This window comes from Rhinolophus ferrumequinum, chromosome 28 (genome assembly GCF_004115265.2).
Source record: "Rhinolophus ferrumequinum isolate MPI-CBG mRhiFer1 chromosome 28, mRhiFer1_v1.p, whole genome shotgun sequence".
NCBI classification, from domain to species: domain Eukaryota; kingdom Metazoa; phylum Chordata; class Mammalia; order Chiroptera; family Rhinolophidae; genus Rhinolophus; species Rhinolophus ferrumequinum.
Genome location: NC_046311.1, coordinates 7559730 through 7585144, shown reverse-complemented (window position 1 = coordinate 7585144; position 25415 = coordinate 7559730). Strand labels below are relative to the sequence as shown.

General features: G+C 50.9%; 1 protein-coding gene across 1 annotated transcript in view; it reads right to left on the bottom strand.

The window, feature by feature from the left end:
- The window catches only part of SLCO3A1 (solute carrier organic anion transporter family member 3A1), a gene marked incomplete in the record, with an annotated part of 298673 nt that overhangs the window by 78529 nt on the left and 194729 nt on the right, over positions 1 to 25415 (bottom strand). Inside the window, 4 exon segments of the mRNA XM_033100074.1 lie at positions 4104 to 4242; positions 6131 to 6329; positions 11808 to 11972; positions 24023 to 24286. Coding sequence (XP_032955965.1) covers positions 4104 to 4242; positions 6131 to 6329; positions 11808 to 11972; positions 24023 to 24286 — 767 coding nt within the window.

Genomic DNA, 25415 nt, shown 5'->3' with positions numbered 1-25415 from the left:
GGCTGCTAAACCTGGTTTAGGCCACAGCCAACCCCACACCTGCAGGGCAGACATGGCATGTGAGCCGTCGCTGTCTGGCTTCTGTGGCACATGCGACAGGGCCCTCCAGTCTCTAGCTTGGCATGTACCGTGGGTGAACACAATAATGGTGACCAAGAAATGAGATCCAAGGTGAGTGCTCAGTGTCAGCTCACACGCTGACCGGTTTCCACCAAGATAACATTTCAAGAACTCATCCCTTCTCCTAGAGCACTGTTTCTCAACTGGGGACGATTCTACCTAGGGAATTTTCTGGAGACATCGGTGGTTTCATAAAGGGGGGGAGGGTGTGCTATTGGCATCTGGTAGGTAGAGCCCAGAGGTACAGCTAAACATCCTCCCGTCCACGGGACGGTCCCATCACAAAGAACGACGCCGCCCAGAATACTGAGGCACGACAGAACGTCAGGATTTCACCGAGTCTGCTACTCAGTACTCAGTACTACTGACGTGGGGACTCTCAGTACTGGACCAGTGGCTCTCAACCTCGGTTACAAATTGAAAACACCTGGGGGGGGTGGTGTGGGCTTTAAAAAATACCTGGGTCTCTCGCCAGAACAAAGAAATCAGGGTTTCTAAGGATGGGCTCAAGCCTTGTATTTTCAAAGCTCCCAAGAGATTCTAATTTGCAGCCAGGACACAGTGAGAAGCTCCCTATGTGTGTCCACAATGGGGCCATTCCCTCCCCACCACGCAACCTACTAGGGCTTAATTAGAACCTACAAACTTATGTGCTGGACTTACAGTGACTTTCAACGTTCTACTGGTGGTTGCTGTAAGCTTTTTTGGTTTTCTTTTGTTTTTTTAGTCAATAGCAGCTTTCTGTTGGAATAATTACTTCTAAGCGGAAAAAGTACACTCACAATTTGGACACCATCTTCATGCCAAAAGAAGCTTACAGAATTAACTCGCAGTCTTTTTTGTCAACCCTCCTGGTCATAAGCAATGAGAAGAATTAGAAATCGCATATTAAATGCAGTCCTGGAAACTTCCATTGCTGGCACTTAAGGAGATATAAGAAATTAAAAACCAAAACCCAAACCAGAACAAGAAAGTAAGTCTAATATCAGAAAACCACTAACACTAATCAGATTTCCTCATAATCAGAATGCTTTGATGGCTGATTTATTCACATCTAATGGAGTTAAGGGCAATTTTCACAAGTCTTGATGGAAGCTATAAAGACGTGAGAGATGAGCAAGGATTGGGGCTTTAGCATGAAAATCAGCACCAGCCAACCTGCCCGCCTGTCAGTTGCTATTCAAGAGAGTGATGGCATCACCTCTGGCTCCAGGGGGCTCCCTCCAGCCTTCGGGGTGGGGTTCAGGACGCTTGGGACCTTTGTCCAGAGTCACGGCTGGAACCGGAAATGCGAGCTTACAACAGAACCCCAGCCCTGAATGCTGGAGCCTAGCAGGGGAGGAGCAGGCTAGGCAGCCATTCCACAGGGACACGGGTGGGGGCACGGGGCTGGAGTCTCCCTGGGAGACAGCAGGTGCTGGGGACTCCATGGAGGGGTGCTCCTGCAGTCCTGGAGGAAGTGGGAGGGGGAGGCTTCACAGCTGTGGATAAGGAGGTGTCATAGGCACGTGAAGGGCTCAGGGGAAGACCATCCCTGATACAAGGAACAGCATGCGCAAAAGCCAGGAGGTCAGAGAGAGCTGGGTGTGTTGGGGGAACCCCAAGAAGTTCAACATAGCAAGTGGTCTGCAAGAAGTGGGGGAGTGGGGAGCTTAAGGCTGGAGAGGCAGCAGGACTAGACTGTAACGAATGTCCCCTTTAGGACGAAAACAGGTGGGGACCCTACAGGGGAAGTCACAGAGACAGGAAGACACCGGTCTGAGATTCCTCTGACCCTGGGCCAAGCTGCTGCCATGGGCCCTGAGTGACAAGGGGAGGCCCCATTCATTGGCCCGCACAGGCTCTTGGGGAAGCTTGCTGCTGTTCCATGTTTTACGGGGGTGGTGGTTTTTAAGGCTAAACTGTCACAGGTTCCCTTTCCAGGATACGGGGAGTTCAGTGTCCCCACATGCCACCTGTTGGAAGCCAGCGCATCTAGAGGTCTGCCTCTATGGGGGAGGAACATAAGCCTCACCCCAGCCGTAGGGCCTGGAGCTTTCTCAGCCTCTGCCTTGTAATGGCAGGGAAATAACCTTGCTTGGCCTGCAACCCAACAGACAACACAAGGCCTCCAGGACTGGGAGGAAAAGGCAGGTGTCCGGGGCATAAACACTACGTCCAGAGGAAGTGGCGAAGCTTGCTGTTCCAAGCTGGAAGCAAGCACGGGCCGGGTTAGACTCTTATTCAGTAAGATTCTTGTACATGGAAGATCAGGGGAGATGTAGTTTCTAAGACAATTTCTGGGTCAGAGAATGCTCTGGAATAGACTCCTTAGTTCTTAGGATACTAGCCTAGACTCAATTTAATTCTTATAACAGGATAATAACCAAAACTGAATTATAACTTTTTGAATATTAAAGTATTATAATGAGCTTGTTATCATGAAAAAGAATAGCTTGTATTTTTATTTTAATCATTCTCCAGGTCCCATCCCTTTTTTAAAAATGCATTTCCATTCACATAAAGAAATTGCTTTATCATCTAATTAAAAAAATCCCCCCCTCCCACACTGATTTATCTTCTCTATAGAAAAATGTTAATAACTGGCAAGGAATCTAAATGTTCAAACAAGGAAAAACATAAATCTTTGGAAATGAAAATAAATGATCAATGTTTCTTCTTTCAGAAAAATGGCTGCTCCCAAAGATACAGAATGTGGGAAGGAGAGGAAACAAATGAGTTCATCTTGAAGTTCCTTGAAAGCAGCCACTCAGCCTTTTTTTTCTTTTTTTAAATCTTGCTTTCCTGCACATTGACAGAGCACTTCCGTTTATGGATGCCAGTCCTTGCTCAGGAAAGTCACAGATCAGAGCAGAGGACAAATACTTCTAGTAGCTCACTGCACCAAAATGCGACAGGTGCCTCCAGGAGGGACCGGTACCAAAGCTGCAGAGGAAAGCACCCCGATGGTAAAGGAGGGGAGGGATGGTTTCACCGAGGAGGGGACATGTGAGGAGGGTGTTGACGGGTCAGTAGGAGTTGTCCAGCTGGAAGGAGAAGTATGAAAAGACACATGTTGTGTGGGGAAAGCTGAACGCCACCAACTGAAAGGAGGTACAGTGGAAGGGAACAGCCGAGGACAGACACATGCTGAAGACAGTGCAAACCCAGTCCAGTGCCTCGATCTTATCTTCTAGTTGAGAAATTAGCACCAGAAAGGGTCATTTTCACTTTTCATTTACAGAAATCATTCTGGCTGCAGTGTAGAAGAGAAGCCAGAAGGGGGTCATCTTGAGCCCAGATACCAATTAGGTAACTAGCAGTACACGAGTCCAGTCGAGAGAGGAGGAAGTCCTGACAGGGCAGGTGCGAGAGACACCTGGCAGGTGGGGTCAGCAACAACTGGGGACTGGACCCTTAGCATCAGGTTTTCACACAGAGAATATGGAAAGCTGTAGGCTGACAGCCAGCTGTACAATTCATGCTGAGAAGGAAAAGAGGTGGGAGGATGGAAAAGGGTGGGGGGATGTCTACTTGAGAAGAAAAAGTCAAAGGGAACTGAGTAGGGAAGAGGCTGAATTACTGTCAGATAGTCTCAGGTTTGGAAGAGGTCTTCCCTGATAAACGGTTTTCTAGCTTTTCCTTACATACTTCTGTTGATGGGGAGCTCATCACCTGCGGAGTCATCCTGTTCCACTGACATCCTTAGTGAGTGCCTCAAACCACAATCTTTTTCTCAGGCTACACACATACAGCTTCCTTTGAATTTTTACACTTAGTTGTTCAATGACGCTTTTTGCAAACCTATTTGATTCAGCAAGAAGGGCTGCATGGCCCTGCAGTGTCACCCTGCTGAGCAAGGCAGAGGCTGATACAATCACAGTGCAGGAACACAAAGTATGAAATCTGTGTGGTTGTTCCCGCCTATCCTTGACCTTGGGCCTTAAGCTCCTTCAGCTGCCCGAGCCGCCTGCCCATCCCATCCTACCAGAAAATCACCATACCGTGCTCTTGCAGCCAGCAAAACAGGCAGACAGGTAGGTGATGCCATCTGCTCCACACACGGGCGTGAAGGAATCGGTTTGGCATTCACAGTTTTTATTGCAGGGTGAGGTGGGGTCCAGGGCCGAACCAGGCGCTGAGCTGGAAAAGAAAGGAAACACGGAACCCGTCAGAGAAAGGGCAACTTCTGACAGGATCTCTCCAGTGAATCCTCTGCCCTCTGCTGGTTGCTCCCTGCATCACAGTGCCAGGCTGGGCGGCTGGGCGGCTGGCTGGGTGGGAACATCTGCCCCAAGAGAAGCCTCTGCATTATCTGCACCAATGTGCCCTCTGGGCTGGCAACAGGGCCACCTTCTCCATGATGCCTCTCCTGATTGCTGCAGCCTCCAATGGACCCACAACTCCACCGTCCTCTCCTTGGGTCGGCCCTCGTCTCTGTTTTATTCCTCCCCAGCAGATGGTAAGCCTCATGATGCTTAAACTACTACAACTAGACTGGCTGCAATAATTGTCTGTTTGATTGATTCGATTTCCTGAGAAAAATCAAACTAAGATATTTAAATATTTCTTTTGCACCATTAAAGGCAGAGTTGCCTAGAGCCAGCCAACTTCACAGAGGAAAGGGTGGAGGGGTGTTTTTAGCGCTGGAAGAGACGAAGTGTCTCTTCTTTAGCCCTGTTCCTTTCAGCTAAGCCTCCTAGAGCTAAGAGCACTCCATATTACTGATGGTGACACATGATAACGTATGTGTCATTCACTATTCATGTATTCCCTCATTTATTCTCAGTACAACCCCGTGGGATTTTTAGGGAAGGAAACTGAGGCACAGACAGCTTAAGTCACCAGCCCAAATGTTCACAAGTCAGAAATGGAGGGATTGGCACTATAGGTCCTGAGCACGTCTTTCCTTTTCTATTGAAGAATAACTTCGTTAGAAGGCCCTGTGCTTAACCCGCTGTGAGTTTACCATTTGGGGGTTGGCACAGTAAGGGCTGCAGGTGTTGATCTCCAAATACTGTTATTTATGGCGTGTGTAAACCGGCAGGCACCATATCCTCTCCTTCTTGCCTGGGGTGGGGTGGGCACGGGGAGAGGCCCCTGTGCTGGTGGTGGAGTGACCAGAGGGGCTATGGTGCCTTATGCACATATGTGCACGAACTGTACACAGGTATACAGACAGCTGCCTCTGCCTGGGTGGTTCTTCCACTGGGCCTGCTCACCTCTGTGGCTGGCAGATAAGCCTGGCTCTACTGTATCATCTGGTTTAGCTGCAGGAGCAGGCCTGGTGGCCTGCCTGGAGGAGGAGGCTGGTGTGGAGCGGCACTGGTATCCTGCAAGCCAGCCGTGCTGAAGTCTCGATGCTACGGGCTGGATTCCCAAGGCAGCCTCAGACCCCCATGGAGAAAAGGGGGTAGCTGCCGACGCTGGATATGAAAGGACTCTCCAGCGTCCCTCTAAAAGCAATTCTGACCGGACTCTAGTCCGAAGTCTTGGGATAATCACTAGGAAATAAGGAAAGTCGTTCCATAAGAACTAACTTCCTTCCCTTCTTCTCTCCCTGCTGTCCTTTGTATTCCACATCCCCCCCACTGAACAATTCCTGACCCTGTAATTACTCAGTGAGTCTAATGACAGCTTCGGATAATCTCAGGAACTGTTGAAGTCTATTCTGTCTTTGAGATTTGAAGCTGAATTTTATAATAAAATTTATTTTTATTTTCTGTCTTCACATCATTCCAACAGTCAAATGCCAAAAGTAGTAATTTGAGCCCGCTGGGGACTGATGTCTGATGGTGTCCCCCAGCGCAGTCCTGGCCACCCTGGGAAGGGACCGTGGAGGGGAACGGACTGCCCTGTCAGCTCAGCTAGGTCACATTGATTCTCGGACCCTGGGAGTAAGATGCAGCGGCATCTTAAGATGTCAATGACCTTGGCTCATGGTCACTAGGGACAAAGCTGGCTCCATTCACCTACCCAGGGGGAGAGAATCCGGGCAGGCAGTGGGGGAACAGACATTTGTGGTACTTACGCGTTGCCGTAGGGAACAGTAACCCCAGCCACGGGGCCCGTGTCACAGCCCAGAAAGAGGAAGGAGACGTAGCAAGCTGTGGACACCAGGTTGACAAGCATGGCCATCCGGATGGCGCCAAGGGCAGACAGGCTGAGCTTCTTCACCAGGAGGCCGCCCAGGAAGATTCCCAGACAGGCGCAGGGAATTGCAGTCATCCCTGGAGAAAAGCAGAGGGGCAGGAGGCGTGAGCAGGGAAAGCAGGGCCAGTGGATGCAGCCAGAATCCCCGACCCACCTGCCACCACCGTGGGGCCACTTCCTCCCCAGTGCCCTCAAGGAGCTCCGAGAAAACTGGGGGAGACAGACACATCCAAACCGAGGAAACACAGCTGTTGTGGGGACAACCAAGAGACAAGTCAGGGAACACGCACACATGTTACAGGAGAGTAAGTACCAAGAGCAGTGCTGGCCTCTGCGAAGTTTTTGGGGTGAAGTGGGAGGGGACTCAAGGTCATTTGGGGATTTTCCTTCCTCTCTTCTAATTAGGCAAGGAGGGCTTTCAGGAAGCGTCTGGAGGCTGTTTCACCAAAGGTCCCCGGCTCGCCAGCCCATGGAGATAGTGTTTTAACCATGTGACCTCTCAGGAAGTCGCATCAATCAAATCAATACATTCTGTGGCTCTCGATGAGTAATTATTTCTCTCTCTTATAAACAGAGCTATCTGCAAGGCGGCAGGATCATAAACGTGTTATTTCCGATTCTCAGAGACTCGTGGGATTTTAGGAGGAGCAGTCTCCTGTTTGGTTCTGCTCTGTTCTGACTCACTTCATCTAAAACTCGGCTTTAAATTCCCGTGTGCCATTTATCCACCGGGGCGATTGTGCACGGCCAATTTTGCAGCCCAGGCTGCCCCCTCCTTGCCAGTCAACCTCCAGGTCAGTCAGCTACGTCCAGCAGCTGGTACGTACTAAGGGAATGCAAAATAATTTTAATTGTAAGGTAATATAACCAGGGAGGCTGAGCGGTGCCAGAAAACAGCACAGGTCACATTAAAACCAAACCAAAACAACCCGTACTACCGCTCACCCGATACTCTTGGAATATCTCTGCGTGGTCCCCCCGGCCCTTGGTATAGAAACATCCCTGGTGACATAGCCCCTCTGTGGTGACCACATGCTACCTGCCCCCCCCAAACCATGCCCACCTCTACTTTCCTGGGAACAGGCCAAACCCATTCAGGCAGCCAGGCTTTGCATTTACTGGTCCCTCTTCTAGAACATTCTTGCCCTATGTCTTTACTTGGCTGGGCCCTCTCGGCTTCAGAGGTCTTCCCAGACCACCCCAGCTAGGGTGGTCCCTGCGTCCCACCCTGGCATTCCCTATTGTTTCCTGCACTGATTGATTATTTCCGTGGCTCTCCTTACTATCAAGCTGCCTTGTTTAGTTTTGGTTTTCTTGTTCCTTGTTCCTTCTCTCCCTACTACGCTGCAGCTTCCCTGAGGATGAGAACCCTTTCCATCCTGTTTAGTCCAGCACGGTTCCTCGTGCCTAGACAGAGCCGCAAGGATTATTCTGGGGAGGAATGAAATGGACAGCAGACTGGCTCTCCAGGAATGACTGCTGGTGATGACATGGCCAGGGCAACAGCCGGCCTGTGTGTTGTTTCATTTCCTAACACGCACTGCGCGAGTGTCACCTTGCGATGATGGTAACTATGGCAATAGCAGGCTTTCAGCACCCTTTCTCCACACCATCATGCACCTCCCCCTCCCTCCCTGATGTGCGTGTGGCCTTAACATCCTCTGAGGACTTCCCTGAAACTCCATCCTCATTACGTAACCTATGCACATCGAGGCCTTTATCTTAAGGCCATCAGCTCCTTAATCGTCTGCCTGGCTCTTCTCTGGCCTCTGCCCCCTTTGCTGACGGCGTCCCGGATGCCCCAGGGCCTTGTGCTGATTGCTCAAGCCTTGCCTTCCACTCTCAGTGCCTCTTTGTCCCCAGAAGACCCCTGCCAGGCCCTCCTACAACCTCCAGAATCCGTGCTGAATGGAGAGTTGCCCCGGGCAGGACACAGGGACCGGCTAGGGAAGCTGCCTCGGCTGTGAGAGGGATGGGTCCCCAACATGCCTCTGCACAGTGGCGGGAGGAGGGCTTCCCCTGCCAAGGGCTCTAACAGAAATCACTTGGAAAGCAAAAGGTGCAAGAAGGTGGGACTTTTTCAGACCTTCTGCCCTGAAGACTACTGATTTGTGTGTCCACAGAAAACTGAAGAATCCGTTCTTAAACAGAAGACAGCCCCAATGTGGAAGCAACTGTGCAAATGCAAGCAACGTAACCAGGAGGCAAGCGATAAGCTCTTTGGGTGCTGGAGGGTGAGATCTGAATGACACTGGGTACCACGAAGAAGTTGTAACTTTAATTATACAGAGAAACATTTACCCTACCTCTGTCAGACAGATATGACAGGGCTGGCTGCCTTTTGCTAGTAGCTCTTAGAAGTAACACTTATATAGAATAGAGGAAGGTAAAGACTTACTAGTAAAAAAAATAAAAATAAAAAAATAAGCCTTATGCTACCCTAGCAGGTCCCAGGGAGAAGTTCTATGGCCTGGCCACATGACTGTGGTAGGGACTGACTGATTGATTGATGGATGGATGGATCCATCTATCTGTTTATTTATTTATTTTTAACGGGGATACACTATGTCCTGTGAAATGCCAAAGCTTAAGGGACTAGCCCTTGATTTTTTGCATCTGCATACACACCCCTGTAAGCACAGCTCAGATCAACCTTAAAACATGTCTAGTCGCCCAGGGGCCTCCCTGGTGCCCACCCCCCACCACTTAAGTTTCCTCCAAAGGGAACCATCACTCTGGCCTCTATCACTTTCAGTAACTTCTCCTCTTTTTAACGCACATAAATATGTCCCCTTTTGTGTCTGATGCTTTTCAGCTCTTCTCAGATTCAACCACACCGAGGCATGGATCAAAGTTCTCGTTTTCTCAAGCTGTGTGACAGGCCACTGTATAAACATTCTACTGTTGAGACATTGGGGTTGTTTCCAGTTTGGGGCTGCCCTGAATACTGTTACACATGCATATATCAATGAGTGGACCTAAACACTCATTTCTGTTGGGTACATGCCCAGAAGTGGAATGACTGGTTCCAAGGATAAGCATAAACTTAGCTTGAACAGGCACCGCCAACGACTTTTCTAAAATGCCTGCACCACCTTGCATTCCCACCAGCCGTGGGGGAACATTCCAGAGGCTCCACATCCTCACCAACACTTGGTACTATCTGTCTGATGGATGTGGAGTAGTGTCTCATTGTGGTTGGAACACACATTTTCCTGATGACGCCTGATGGGTCAGCAGCTTTTCATTTGTTTATTGGCCATTTTGTGACGTCACAGGAGGTGTTAAAGGAGGTGATCAGAAGCCATCACGATGGCCAGGCTTCTCAGCAGACATCTGACTCCTGCCTGCTGGGGAATTCCATGGGGCTGGAGCGCTCTCAAATTCCTGGCTGGACGTGTCAACATTCCAGTGGCCACCCTCCTGTCTCTCTCTGCGTTTTCAGAACTGATGAGCTCTTCTGTTGGGGGCTGTCTACCCACATTCCCTCTCTTTTCTGCCAACCACCTTCTGCGGGCTCTTTTCCCTCTGCTTGGAAAGCTGCCCAAGTCTTTCCTGTGTCATTTTTCTAGGAATTTCCTAGTAATTCCACCTGTCCACTCCTCTCCCGTGACTCCCACCACACTACGGGCCATGCCTTCCTCCTTCCTCCGCAGCTACACTTCGGGAAAGTGTCCTGCGGTCACTGTCTATTCCTTCCCTCTGCAGGGCTGCTCTCTACACCGCGATATGGGGCCCCTGCTACCACTTCACAGACACAGCCCTGACACAGGCTGCGGCTGCCTGAACTTCTCTACGGCCTCCTCCATTTCCGCACCGTTGGTGTGTCACCCCTTCTTTTCATGTTCTACACAGTTTCCCTAAGTAAACTGCATCCCCAAGCTTCAGTGACCATCCACACACTGAAGTGGCTGAGCCTGCCTTACTGAGCGGGATCTCCTCAAGCCCTTCACCACAGCCAGGACCACCACAGTCAGGATGATGAGCTACTCGAATCTGCGCTCGTCATCTTCCCCACAGATCTGGTTCTTCTCTGCTGTTTCCACGTGTTCAGCCAGAAACCCGGGAGTTATTCTTGACTCTTTCCTGTCCATCACGAGCTGTGAGACCACATTTGTCACCCATATACGAGGTCAGACACTTAAGTTCGCGAACTCATCCTAGAAAAAGTGCTCCATCCCTCATTGCTGAATGTCACTACGGTCACCTTTGAAGTACATGGGTACCTCGGTTTTCGAACGTCTCCATTGACGGACCTTTCGGTTTACGAGCGCTGTCAATTTTATGGATCTATGGTATCATGAGATAGTAAAATTCATGCTAAATTTGCAGTTTTAGGGGTTGATTTTAAAGGTCTGGAATGGATTAATCCATTTTGCATTACTTTTCATGGGGAAACTGTGCCTCGGTTTTTGAACATTCCAGAATTCGAACGGTCTTCTGGAACGGATTATTTTTGAAAACCAAGGTACCACTGTACTCCCCTTGGGAAGCTATGTATTGATGCCAGTGCCTAGTCCACCCTTCAAAGCAATTTTGCAATTCTCTCTGGACTGGCCATCAGAGCTGTCATATTACCCTTGATGTCTTGAATGTCATCAAAATGTCTTCCTTTCAACATTTCCTTTATCTTCGGGTAAAGAAAGAAGTCATTGGGGGGCCAGTTCAGGTGAGTTGGAAGGGTGTTCCAATACAGTGATTTGTTTACTGGCTAAAAACTCCCTCACAGACAGTGCAGAGTGAGCTGGTGCATTGTCGTGATGCAAGAGCCATGAATTGTTGGCGAAAAGTTCAGGTCGTCTAATTTTTTTCACGCAGCCTTTTCAGCACTTCCAAATAGTAAACTTGGTTAACTGTTTGTCCAGTTGGTACAAATTTATAATGAATAATCCCTCTGATATCAAAAAAAGGTTAGCAACATTGTTGCAACAAGTTCATGAACTTAACTGTCAGACCTGGTAAGTCAGACTGCTTCTCCTGAGGGCAAATCGGTTTTCTTTAGCATGCCAGCTCCAAATAATGGGGAACAGGTGCCTGTCGTCTATGATTGAGAAGGACGGCAAGACCACGCTTGAGCTTGGGGAGGGAGGAGGAGTGTCACGATTCATTCATTCTGTCTGCCATGGGCTTGGGGACGGAAAGGGGGCAGACAGTCTGCAAGTTCCTTGCCTGCTGCATGGGTTTCGTGCTGCAGGAATATTCATACCTGATCAAGGCCTGCTACCCTTTCAAGATCCATTTGATTTCCCTCTTTCTTCACCCTATCTTCTTCCAAATCCTCCAGTTCACACCCATCTATCGACTTCCTGCCCTGTCACAATGCTTCCTGTCTACATTTTATAGTGTAGTTCTTTATTATCATGCACTTTTGGCAACTGCTCAGGCGGGCTCATCCTACCTGGAGCGTATACTCGGAAACTCTTCTGCCCATGGACCCCAGGGGTGGTGCTGCTGGAGGAGCAGCCGAGTGTGGGTCCCGGTAAGTTCTGACAGTAATTCTCACAAGCAGGAAGAGCCTCCCTCCACCCTCCCGGGGGACCGAGGCACAGACTCACCGAGCAGCTGGTTGGCAGAGGAGGTGGTGAGGTTAAACTGCTGCTCCAGGTACTTCCCCAAGAAGGCAGCAAAGCCAGCCACCACTGCGATTTCCATGCAGGCGGCCAGGATGATGCAGGTGAACACAGGGTTTGAGAGCAGGTGCTTGGTGACCTTGGGGATCACTGCAGGGAGAGAGAAGCAGAGGGCCATGGTCACACCCACTGCTCTCCCAGGCCTTCTGCCCCCAACGCCCCAACAGCATTAGCTGTCACCCAGTCGTTCAGGCCAAAACCTGCTATAACCTGTAAGGTCCATAACTGTGAAAAGCACAGGCTTCAACATATGTGCTGATTTTTGCTAATGAAACTGACAAGTACTGAAATAGAAGAGAGTAGACTATGCCTTGTCTTACAGTTGCCTGCAAAAATTGAAATATTTTATAAGCAATCACAACTTATTTCCATTCAAAAAAAAGAGCTTGGGGTTTTTCTCAAAAAGGAAATGTAACAATTACTCATGTGCTGAAAGTATGAAGGGGGCCCTGGGGATACCGGGAGAAGCCCATCATTTCAATACTCATGCCACTTTTCAATGGGAGCTTACAGAAAAGTTCACTGAAATACAGCTGAGACATCAGGCGTGAGGTTTTATGGCTACCATAGCTTACGATGATGCTAGGTTACAATAAGTAGATTTAAAGCTGTTTATAGAGAAGTCTTATGTAAATAATGGGGGTAAAGGCAGATGGTAAACATTCGTGAAAGCAGCAGGCCTGCGACTAAATTCAGGGTAACTCTATCGTGCTATAGTCCTAATAACGTGGACTATTTCGCATCTGGTTGTCACCTGCATAAAAGGAAAAGATAAAACTTAGTCCCCGATGAAGCCAGTACTATACCAAGTCTAGGAAAATCCCAGTGGTGCCATGGTCACAGAGAAACAGGTGGCAGGGAGCCTAGCCCTGTATTCCAAGGTGATGAATTAGCCAGTTGTCCTAAAGAAGAGAGCTAATTACACAGGCTCAATCTCATCTCCTAGGAGATGAAACCTCTCAATGGCCCAACTAATTAGAATACAATCATAATAGAGGACACCTAGGTTTTTAATAATGTTCACAGATAAGCTCAATAAATCAGAATGACAGAACAATGGCTCAGGGACTGGCAGATACACAAAACTTAAAATTTATCATTTTGGGGAAAGATGCCAAGTTTCAAACAGGAAAAATCTATATGAAAGATAGGGACGTAGGGCCCTCTGACATAATGAAAGAAGCGCAGTTATGAGCCAGATGACGGAAGTGGGTAGTCACAGTTGGTTAAGCAACTCAACCCTACGTCCCAACTAAGAACCAGGGAGACAAAGACCTGAGCTGGAGGCCCCAGCGGTTCTGCGGTGGTTTCTTGAAAATTACTAAAATCTTAAGAAGGCAACTCTCGGGTAGGTAAATGCATGCCACCGACAAACAAACAGAAATTAAATGAAACACGCTTTAAAAAAGGTATGAATAAGAATAAAGGTGGTCAGGAAACAACTTTAAATCCATGGTTTTCAGACATTTATACCCTGCAAGTGTACTGGCCTTTATGTGTTTATTTTTTTCAGGGTTTCAAACATTTATGATAAGCTGACTGTTTTCAGAAATGTCATTTCAAATAAATGTCTACAGGTGTTTACACTTAAAAATCTATGTTTAAATGTTGGGACTTTTGTTTGTTTATTTTTTTTTGAGTACACATTCCTTTTTTAAGTGGTGTATAAATATTTAGAGGAACACCGATCGCGTAATGTTTAAAAATGTGGATTGTGTAAAAAATACAGCAGATGAATGATCTGGGCACCCACAGAAGGTAACGAGGTAAGGATCTGTCTTCACGCACAAAAGTCCCCTGGATGTGAAGACACCCTCCTCTTAAATCACCGCTAATGAGCAAAGGCTGATTTGCTGGAGAGTGGATGACACAGTGCGATGGCGTGATGGACCGGTGAGAAGGGACTGCTTGAGGATGTCACGAAACGCTAAGCTGCACACTGTAGAGGGAAAGGTAGGGGTCACATCCGGTGACCACAGCACCTCCTTGAAAATGGCTGTTTATGTTCTGGCAGGGAATAACACTTTTGTTCAATCACTGTGCTCTTCGTGAATTAAGTTATTTAAACTCTGGAAAGACTGCCAACAAATCAATAGGCAGGTTGGGGACCTTCCAGGAAAACGATTCTCTGCCGCCTCTCCACTGTTGGCTTCATGGGAGTGCAGACTTCAGAGAAGACAAATGCGCCACAGCCACACTTGCTGAGCGGTTTCCTCTGACTCGGCACTTAGTCTCTGGCTCCGAAATGACGCCAACGCGGGGATGAGTTGGGTCACATCGTCCGTGTGGGCCTTTGCATCTCCTTGTCGTCCTAGATCACGGCCATGATGGTTTTCCCGGACGTGGGTGAGGGCACTTCTCAACAAAGGCAACTCCCGTTAATGTGATGTTTTCATACTTCAGCAAGCATTTTCATTATTCCAGAGAGAATTCCACTTCAGTGGGAAGGACTCCTTGTCGAGATAGGCACCCGCCTTCTTTTGTCTTAATATCTAATGACTAATTTCACCTTGAATTAGATGTGAAAATCATTAACTTTGAGGATCATTTGACTGAAGGCTCAGGGAAGCCTCAGTGGACCTTATTTGCATGAAGAATATTCTTTTTTGCCTCTACCATGCCGATCTGCCTCCAGAAATGACAGCTTCCCTCTTGTGTTCAGCGATTTCCCTCCCAGGTTCTGGGTTTTATTGCAGTGACTTGCAGCACTCTCAGAAGAAGATTCCTTTTCAAAGGTTCGTCCAGCCCTCTAAAGCCCCAATTTGAAAAGGGCTGTTAATTAGCTCGAGGGCTAGCTTGGAGTTTTAAGCTTTTTCATTCAAATGAATTGTTAAGTCCACGGCCCAGACACACAGGGAATGGTGAACCACAGCGGGTCACTGAACACTATGGTCTCCCCTGCTGATTTCACCTCAGGAGCTGGGCGCTGGGGTGGGAGGCAGGCTGGCTGGCATCATGCAGGCTCACCAGCTGGGGAACCTTTTCACCTCTCTCTCCTTGGGAGCACGGTGCTGTCACCAGCAGAAAGGTACAAAATTGGGAACAGCGGCAGGGGACAGGTCTCTAGGGAAAACAAGTTTTTTTCTACCACTTGTCTTTGGAAGACACTCTGGGGGACTGAGCTTGTCGGAACGCGTCCTCCAGGAGGGAGAATGGCAGGTTTGGGATAGGCCAGAGGACGGACATTGACAGCACAGCCAAGTACCATTCTAACTGCTTACAACGCCTGGAATCCCCACAGCAAACCTGAGATCTTGGGATGATTAAAATCCTCCAGATGAGGAAACTGAGGCACAGAGTGGTTCCAGGCTTAGGGGAGCATGGCAGAAACCCACGCTCTGGCCCCTGGGGCCACACCTCATGCTTGTAACCAGTGTCCTGCTCTGGTCTGGGCTCTGAGAGGGGCTGTTCTTGGTTTGAAGACCAAATGCACAGGCCACTGCTGGTAATCAAAGGTGCAGCTCAATTCTTAGGAATAACAGAATAAAAATCCCCACTGGAGCTGTGGAAAATGACCAGATCTGGCAGGACTCAGGGCCTTAGTCCATGTTTTCCAGAGGAAGAAAGGACGAGAAGGAGAAAGAGACATTCAAGGAGTGCAGAATCTAAAGGGGAGGAGCGCTGTATACACAAGACGTTTCACAGAGTGAGGCTCTATAAAATAATGGCTCAGAACTTGGTCTAAGGAGCCAGGTCCCTGGGATTTGAATTCTGGCTTCAGGCCTGAGCAGGCGTGTGACCGGAGCAGTGTGCACGGAAGGGGACATGGGACCTGTGTAGAGACCCACGTGGCCGAGTGCCTGTGGCACACAGGTAAGAGCTCGATAAGAATAAGAGCGGACAGTAGTAATCCTTGGCTGTGGTAGGGAGGGAGCCCTGGGGCGGTGAGGACGCCAGGCTTGCTGTGGGAACGCGGAAGTGGGAGCAGACGTGGGCAGGATGCAGAGGAGGGAAGAGACTGTGGCGGGAACGGATTGCCTAGGGCCGTTGCTTCCCAAGGAGATGTCCTTCCTGCAGAGGTCATACAGCAGGTCAGGGGACACGCGTCCTTGTCCTTCCTGGGAATTGGAGGCGTCATTGGCAGTGCCTATCGTGGGGCTGGCACACTCCACTCGACTCAAGGCTTTAGTCCGTCTACTGAAACTGACCTTGACTTCATTTTCTTTAATAATACTGCTGTCAATATACCATGGTTAATGCTCCCAAGAAGGGCACAGGACAGCTAGTGTTTGCTGGGCAAACAGTGTTCGATGGGCACCGACTGTGTTAAGAGTTTTCGTTTAACTGACAACTATTACAACTGGGGGCGGTCTGATCATTCCCATTTTAGACCTAAGGAAACCAAGGTTTTCTTGAGAGGCAGAATGCAAGACTGAAAGGCGGCTTTGAACTCAGGTCTGCCTGCACTCCAGAGCCCGCCACTAAATCTTCAAGCTTCCGGGTGGGCGGCTTGAATCTCAAATCAACAGAAAAATGTAATTTTTCCGAAAAGTGAGTCACCATAAAGCACTTCCAACACATGAGACTCGGGAGCAGAAGAGAAGAGAGAGGTGGAAGGAGCTGGGTTCAGCCTTCAGGTCATGACCAAAAACAAATGCGAGAGAAAGGAAGAAATCATGAGGCTATGGAAAACCACAATGGAGGCAGAAGAGCGAAGCCAAGCAGAGTGAGTTAAAGTGTTCAGCAGGAGTGTTCAGCAGCCCCCCAGTTGGCTCCCACATGCCCACCAGACACCCTCGCCTGGGTCCTCCTGGCTCCCCACTTGATGAGACACCTGAGAGCAGGATGGAGGGGCCCCACCCCCACACGTGGCACAGTGCCTGTGAGAGCAGATCTTTACAAGTGCAGGGCCGATCAGAGAATCCCAAACGCAGGAAGGAACAGCGAAGACATCAAGGTCACTGGCAGAGTCTCTCAGGAAACACTATCTGTGAGAACAGACAGCAGCGTGTGACACGCCATTGGTGATGTTCCACGGGCCATGGAAGTGGGAATTATTAGCCAATAGGCGCATTTCCATCACTGATTCCAGAGGAGCCTAAACCATTCCCGTGGGCAGGAGTGAGGGGAAGTCTGGGGGAGGGGAGGCTGGTCCTTGGGAGTCTTCCGGAAGCAAGTGCCTACTATGTGCTGGGCCCAGGCTGGCAGCCCCGGGCTCCTGGGGCCCCCTGTGACCTTGCTGCTGCAGATGAGCCTGTCCCCGCCCCCCGCCCAGGCTGAGGAGGGCCCAGGGGAGCTTCCTGGTTCCCTGTCACTGTCAGCTTTGGATGAACAGGCTTCTGTTGGCCCGTTCACAGGGAGGTAACAGGCGGGAGGGAACATACCCCGTGTACAGTAAGTCCTCACTTAACGACTTTGGTAAATCCTGCAACTTGAGCGAAACAACACGTACAAACCCAATTTTCCCACAGGTGGACTGATATACACAAGGGTTAAGTTCCCATGGCATCTCACCGTCGTCGTAATGAAATGATGGCATTCGGGGACTTGCTATATAGAGATGGTTGTGTTCTGAGTGAATCAACAAGGCGCTACCAGCACAGGAAACGAGTGTTTAGACTGAAGCCCAAGTTTCAGGTGGGTGTGGAGCAGCCAGGAAACCCAGAGCCGATCAATTCTATCAATTCTTTTGAAACCACCTGCCTGCCCTGTGTAACCCCACCAAGAAGTCCCCGGATAAAAGTCATAGTACGGGGGCCCGTCAGCCAGTTTACAGCAAGGACCCAGTGTCCCCAGAGGTAGGGTGCAGCTCTAAATTGGTGTCACCCCAGTCACTTCCCTCCCTCAGGAGTGTGAAGTCAGACACACAGGATTGCGGAGACGGAGAAAGGAGCCTGGGAAGCGGCGAGCGTTCATTCAGACCGAAACCTTTCTACGTCAGAGGCAGCAGACAGAACATGACTAAGGAAATCAAAGGCTTCTGTAAGCCCACGGCCACTTTGAACCTTCTCCTGAGAACCCTAAGAACCTTCTCCGGCAGCATGACGGCAGGGCTGACAGCATTTAGCCTTGACGAGAACGCTCACGACAGAAGTCACTCCCGGAAGGTCTGGAAAGAGGATGGGGCGATGTTCAGAAAAGAAACGGTGAAGGAAAACACCACGTCGATCGGATACCCTCCAAAGTCTTTATGACACTTGGGTGTCTGATGGAGAGAGCACTTCGGGGACGGTGTAGGTGCCTGACCACTGCGCTGTACACCTGAAGCTGGAGCTGGACAACACTGAGAGTCAGCTATAATCTCATGTATCTACAGTCACGGGATGTGGAGCACAGCACAGGGAATAGAGTCAGCGGAACTGTAACAGTTACGTACGACGTCAGAGGGGTTGGAGATTGGGGAAGGGGGGTGTACGTGTCTAACTAGTACATGGTTTTGTACACCTGAAACTAATTAAAGCAAAACAAAACAAAAAAGCACCAAGTGGACATGAACGCCCGTCTCTAAGCCCAGGCTTCCTACTGCTCGTCCCTGAAGCTTTGGGTTTACAGCAGCTTCAATATGCTGATGTCACTGGTAAGTCTCCCAGAGGGTCACCTCCCAGAGTGTCCCCAGCTGGTTTTGTGAGTGGGTCTCCTCCTCCTTTTATGTTAGACGCAACTGCTGGAAGATCAGCTCTGATGTGTTAGCCCCTAACGGAAACTCACCGAAGGACCCCACCACCTGTGGCATTTGTTCACAACTGGGAGCTCACTTAGAATCGCCCATGATTCTAATAAAGACGTTCAGGCACCCTCCCCCAGACTCATGGAATCAGAATTTCTAGGGGTGCGCCCAGCCCACGCATGCGTGTGTCTCAAGAAACCATACACGTGATGCTGACTCAAACCCCAGGCTGGGAAACAATGGGTCGTAAGAAAAACTCCAGATACGTTTGAAGGGCCTCAGTAATTCATTCATCATTTTTACCAGAGCCTCCGTAGGCAGCTTCGGACGCCATGAACTCGGCTGGCTGCGGGAGCTGACACCAGCCTGCCTTCATCATGACCTTTATAAATCCTATTCCCCCAAACCTGAGGTCTCTACCCCACCCACACCTTGGGCATGTCTGCCCCCTGCCTCTGCTCACACCTGCCTCCCAGCCTGGAAGCCTTCCTCCCCCTTCCATCAGTGCGGATCTGCTCGTCCTTCCAGATCAGGACAAGACACTACATCCTGTCTTCACACCCTCCCTCGGTGGATTCAGTACATCCCTTTGAACCTCCTGTGATCACCTGCATTCTAGCAACATTTCACAAGTACCCGGAAAGTCAACATGAACAAAAGGGTTCTGTGGCTCCTGGAGTAAAACAAAGTCAGCCAGCTCTCTTTAGAGCCTTCAATAGTCGAATATAATGTATGGCTCTCCATGAGGACCAGACAGTAGAAAGACATTTCCCCAAACTTACTTGGTTCTGTAAGCACCCCCTCCCTTCACCTCCAACCCTGTTGTGGTTTGGTTTTTGCCCCGAGCATCTCAGAGCACTTGTGTTCTAAGGAACCCACATGCGGAAGTGCTGCCTTCTAGCTATTTCCTTCCTTCTGTCGAAAAATCCTCGAGGGGTAGCACAGTGAGCCAGGCAGTGTGCTTGCTGCCCTCACACGTGTTATGTCAGGTGCTTTGCTGAAATAGATTGAGAAAAGGAGCCGTGGCTGATGCGTGGACAGAACCCCCCAGCACTTACTCCATCAACACTGGTAAAAACACCACGAAGCCACTGCCGGTCTGGTCCCTGGGAACCTAGCGACTCCCGTAACAGACCCGGCAGCATCTGAACCACCGCCTGGCATAAGATTCCTAGTGTTTGTGAGGACAGATGGTTTCCTTGGCCGTAGAACCAAGAAAGAAGATTTCCACGGGAAATCCCACACGAGGAGAAAGCAGAGTTCTGAAAACATATCGCAAGATAAAAACACTCAGCCCTTCAGCCTGCGGAATAAGGACTGCCAGATCGCCAGGTGCTGAAAGGCACAGGCCCCTATGAAGGAAAACGCAGCAGAAACCAGCTGCTGGCTGGCAGAGGATGGACGCAGCGACGCAGAAGCCAGAGGCGTGAGTGGGGTCCCCGGCCAGGCCAACCCCGTGGGGGGCACAGCAGTGAGGGTGGGTGTGCGCACTGGCCAACGACCACAACACCTGCCAGGACGATGGCACGTGAAGACACGCAGCCTGGTCATCAGAACAAGTCAGCCTGAGCAGCTGGGCCGGTGACCCTGACTCAGCGGCTGGGTGCCCGGAGCACACCCTCCCCACACACGTGGGTCACCTATGGGCCAGCCCTGGCACTCCAAACAGGTGGCGCTCCTGCTAAGCCTGTGTCCCTGGATGGGTCAAACACAGGCCAAAACTCTGAAAGGGGTTGGGGTGAGGACAGCTCTAAGGAAAGCAGCAGACTGTGCTGGGGTTGGCCGTGTGTGTCCAGCGAGCCTTGGATCCCTCCATTTATCAAAGGTGTGCTGAGACCTCCGTACAAGGGCCGAACAGGTGCAGACCCTGCCCTTGAGGAGCTTATGGATTAACTGGATAGTCACCCACAGGAAGGTTAACAAACATCACGACCGCGACACGGTGAGCAACGTGCCTTGGAGGGGACGCTCAGGAGGGCAGGAAAACATCCTCGGGAAACAATGTGTGAGCCGATGCCTGGAGATGGGATCAGAATCCCACTGCAGGGAACGGGCAGTGCAAAGTCCCGGGAGGAAGAGAGCCCGGGGAATAGAGGACTGACAGGAGGCCAGCAAAGGGAGGTGGCGTGCAGGGAACAGGGCATGGTGGCAGTGGGGACAGAAGAGGCTGGAGGGACAGAGTGTCACAGGGCTGGGCCACCACGGGACGGGCTCTGCCTCGATCACTTTACCCAGGAGGTGGCGACAGGATCCTGTGTGTCCTAAAACCACCATCGTGTGGATAACAGACCACAGGGGTCAGGGCAGACTGGTGCATGGTACCAAGAGTAGGCTGGAGAAAGATTTAGGTGGTAAGATCGGCAGAACCTGGTGATGGTGGCATTTTGGAGGGGTGGAAGGGGGGGTGGGTGGAGAAGGTATCGGCCCAGGCAGATTTCATCTCCCCTAAAAGCACAGGTCCTCAGCATTTCCTCCTTTGGAAAAGGAGCAGGTGGTGCCGCAAGTCGCCGAGGGGAAGGGCTTTCCTTCCATCAGCCCCAGGCTCATTCCCTTTTTCCTTTTCAGTCAGTTCATTAACAGTTGAGTGAATCCTTGTAGAAAACAGTGGGATGAGCTCAAAGTCCGGGGACGTGGGTGCAGGCCCAGCTGTCCCGATGGGTGGCACGGAGGTTAGTGACACACACCTCATCAGCTGGACTGGGGGACCTAGTGCTTTGGAAGTCAAAACCACCCTCTGCACTTGGAGGCTAGAGTTGAAGTCTGAGCCTGAAGCCCCACCCGCTGCCCCACCAGCTCAGCTATCCGCTGCCCCCAACACCCCCAAGTGCAGCTACATTTTCTGGGACAGGAAGAGGCCACTTGGCAGTCAGCGGGAAGCACAGAGACAAGAGTGCTCAGCTTCTGATGGCTCCGCTCTCTCAATGATCAAAGGCAGGGCTCTGCCTTCAGATTTTCAACCGCTGGCTGGCTCAGTGACACTCATCCAGCTCGAAAGCCCATCAGAGGGTCAGGACACGCCCACAACGCTCGCAGCGGGTCGGTCCTTCCCTGCCTTCTAGGACGCAGCCCCGACAAGAAGACCCATTGTTTTAGGGCCCATCTGTGCTAGGAGCTGGCAGCCGGAGTTCTAGTACACTCTGCCAGGAGTGGGGGAGACCACCTCGGTCCCAGCAGGGAGAGGGACAAAGGGGGTGCTCTCGGGGCAATGCCGGCTCTCCTCAGGGGACTCTATGTGGATCGCATGGCAGGGACGCAGACTGATGGCTGAAGAGGAAACCTATTTGTGAGTTCAAATGAAACAGATGAGAAACCGCAACATATAGATTTTTAGAGCAATGTTAATTCCTCTGCTCTGTGCAACGCTGCCCAGCTTATCGGCACCCACGAACGGGTAGCTGGCACGCTGCAGGGACACTACCGAGCTTTCGAGGCTGCAAAGTGGATGAGGCGTCTGGGCACCAGGGACCACTGCATGGTGCATTTGGTGGAAATGTCCATGCGGCAAGAACCCTGTCTCCCATGGAAAAATGATACAAGCTGCCTCAGTCACTGCTGTGCCTCTAGAGAGGTCAGTAGGGTGTCAGCAAATACTGACTGAATTAAACAAAGAAGTTCACAGGCAACTGAATTATAACCCAAGAATCCTGAGGCTGTGACATCTCTCACCTACGCCTCGGACCCAAGAGGTGGGCTCTTCTCTGCCTGCCCCTGTATTTCTGTGCTGCTCAGCACTGGGCTGGTCTGTCCCTACACTGGATGGAGAGCCCTTTGATGCCAAGATTGCATCTTTTTCATCTTTGTATGCCCTGAGATGAAAGACGAGAGACTATGGGTGCAGCTCTTGTAATCAGAGCCACAAAGACAGGGCCATCAAGTGGGATGAGGAGAGACCTAGAAAGACCGTCCCCGACGCAGGGCCACAGTGACCCCTCACAAGGCCTGCTCTCATGCCAGCCCCCCTTACTCCTGGGCATCTGCTTACTGGGCCGCAGGGCGGCTGGCAGTGCTATTAGGGGAGCAGCTGGCATTCCCCCTCTGGCCACCAGGGGGCTCCCGAAGTGGGCCTGATTTGGTGGGGGGGCGGCTCTTTTATTAAGCACATCTTCCTGGGGGTCCAAGCCAAAACAACCAAAGAGGACACAATGCGCCAAAGTCTTTGGAGCTCAGGAAGACGAACTGTAGTATCTATGGATACTTTCAAACAACAGCTTTGGTAGACGCCATCGTGGAACATGGGGTCTGACACAACATGAGGTGATTACCTCCGTCCTTTCTGGGAATTAGCACAAGTTCTCTCGATTCCTCAGGGACTAACGGGTACCAGTACCAGTCGTCTGCGGGCAGTGCTATAGCTCTCATGGCCGCACTGTCACTTGGACACTCGGGGAGAAGACGCGGGAGAAGTGAAGGGTCGCAGAGCCGCGGATGGGGTCTGCGTGCAGCCTGAGTCCTCCCCACGCTCCTCCAGCGTCCCCACAGAAGGGACGCCTCGGGACACAGGAGCTCAGGAAAGAGACCTGCACCAGATTTTCAGTCGCGCCGCTGCCGAAGGCCAGCCCATCTGTGTACCCAGTCCCTACAAAGCGGTGACCGTCCCTCTGTCTCCCTCCGCAGCTGCCTGGGAAGCGGTGCCCCAGCCTCGCTCCTCATTTCTAAAACGCAGCAGGTTCTTCAGGGGACCTGAATTCAGGGGTCCTGTGACCTCAGGAGTGCTGTGCACACCTCACAGTGTGTGAGAGAGAGTGGGGTGTGTGTGTGTGTGGGGGGGTGGTTACAGACACAAAGGAGCTTCTGATGCTACGCTGTCATGTTCCTCGCCTCTAAGAGACCAAACGTGCCAGACGTGGAAGTGCGTGCGTGCGTGTGTGCGTGTGTGTGTGTGTGTGTGTGTCTCATTCGCATGCGGCATCACTGTACTTCACCATTTTGTCAGAAAAGATGAATCTTTTTTTTTCCTTTAAGAAATGATCGTGAGCACTTTGCGGCATTCTAAAGTGTGACTTTGTTATTAAGACTGAGCTAATATTTCTTTCCAGAGGAACACATCTCTCATCTTTCATGGAGGGGATGAAAGGACAGAGTAAATCTAAAGAAATGCACGTTGGAAGTGGCTTTTTAAGAATGCCTGTATCAGGCAAAGGACGCTAACTTCAAAAGTCCTTTACTGCTTCAATGGGCTTATAAGTGGCCTGAAAGAGTTCCAGAGCGTTCCACGAAATGTCTAGCATCCTCCTTCCCTCTTTCACTTTCTCGCTTCTGCAAACATTTATATTTCTTGTACATCAGGTGCTATGCTAGCCATGGGGGCCTCTGCTAGGAGCATTAGTCTGCTGCCCCTTCACTAAACTTTTATTTAAGCAAATGAGGTCACCGGCTTCCCAGAAATAAGTCACACGCGGGACTGGAGAAGCAAATCATGCAAAACAAGTACAACTCTGCCTCAAGTCCCCAGCACCCAGTCCTGGTGCTACCCTTCCCCCACTGCCATCCGTCACCCCATTACTCTGGCTACCCACAGACGAGGCGCCTTTACCTCTCAGCTGCTGGAAGCAGGAGGCACTGCTGTCTGGCTCCAGGGGGTGCCGCAGGACCCCGTTGCTGGGCTTGGGTCTCTCGTACTCTCTTTCGGGGAGCATGGCCTGCTCGCTCTCCATGGCGGGGTCTGAGTGCAGGGGCAGAGACTGTGGGAACCCGAACATCAAGAGGGAAGAGAAGAAGAGTAAGGCACCGCAGAGCAGAAAGCCACCCCACCAGGCTCCGATCCAGCGGGGGTCGTCCGGAGTGATGTCCAGGTTACCTGCAACAAGAAAGAAGGAAAGTCAGCGGGGGGGATGCAGAGGGGCCGCGTTTGGCTGAGGTGTTTGGGTCAGCAGCGCAGAGGGGCCGATGGCCTTGCAAAGGGCCTGGCGCGGGGGCACGGAACGCCAGGCAAAGCAGCCTGTCGTTCCCCACGGGTGCTGCTGTTTCTCCCAAAGCTGAAGACTTGACTGCCTTCCCGCCTTAATTTTCTTGTCTGTTCTGTGCTGGTATCAGTCTCAACAAAAACAGTGAGGAGCCAGACACCCTCTGAATTTAGTCCGGAACTGACTGGCTTGGCAGAACTGCCAAGGTGTGCTAACAAAAACACAAGGAAACAGAAACATGGATTGTTCAAGGGTACGTTTTCACTACTATGTAGACTCACTCGTACCCCCCAAAAAGCAGCTAATCTGAGATCCCATTCAATGCCCCAGGCCCTGTATTAAATCGGGTTCACAAAACCTAAAGGGCAGCGCCGAGCAGAAGAGCCAGGATGCCTGAAATCCTGCTCACGTGTCGCCGTGCGACCTCAGGCCAGTGACGTGAACTCTCTACACCTCAGCTGACTTCTCTGTACAACACTGATGATGACGACAATCCTTATCGAGTTTTGGGGAGACCGAACGAGCCACACCAGACACAAGTGCTCAGAAGAGTGCCTGGTATGAATTCAAGCATGTCGTCGACGTTAGCATAATATTTACAGCTAGGGGCCTGCTTCCACGCTGTGAGTGCAGAGGCGGCGGCCTGTGGTTTGGGGCCAGTCCTCCACTGGAAAGCTTTGCAACCCACTTACAAGCTTAAAAGTAGTCTGAACGCGGTTTGGCGGTCTCGTACTGTTATTTCTTTGACGTGCCAGCAGAAGTCATGAAGACGTAAACTACAGCTTACCCCTTGGTGGATGGCTGCCCCTCTCTCTCCAATTGCCTCATAGCAGCACTCCCAGATGAGCTGCTGAGCAATGTCTCTCTGACAACGATCGCTAACCCTGGGGCCTAGAAGGAAATCTCGGAGACCTGGGCCCCGGCCTAGGAGCTAACGACTAACAGGGCTGCAGGCACGGACCAGACGGACGGACAGAAACATGACCACAGACACCAGATGACCACTACTTGGAAAAAGCTCTC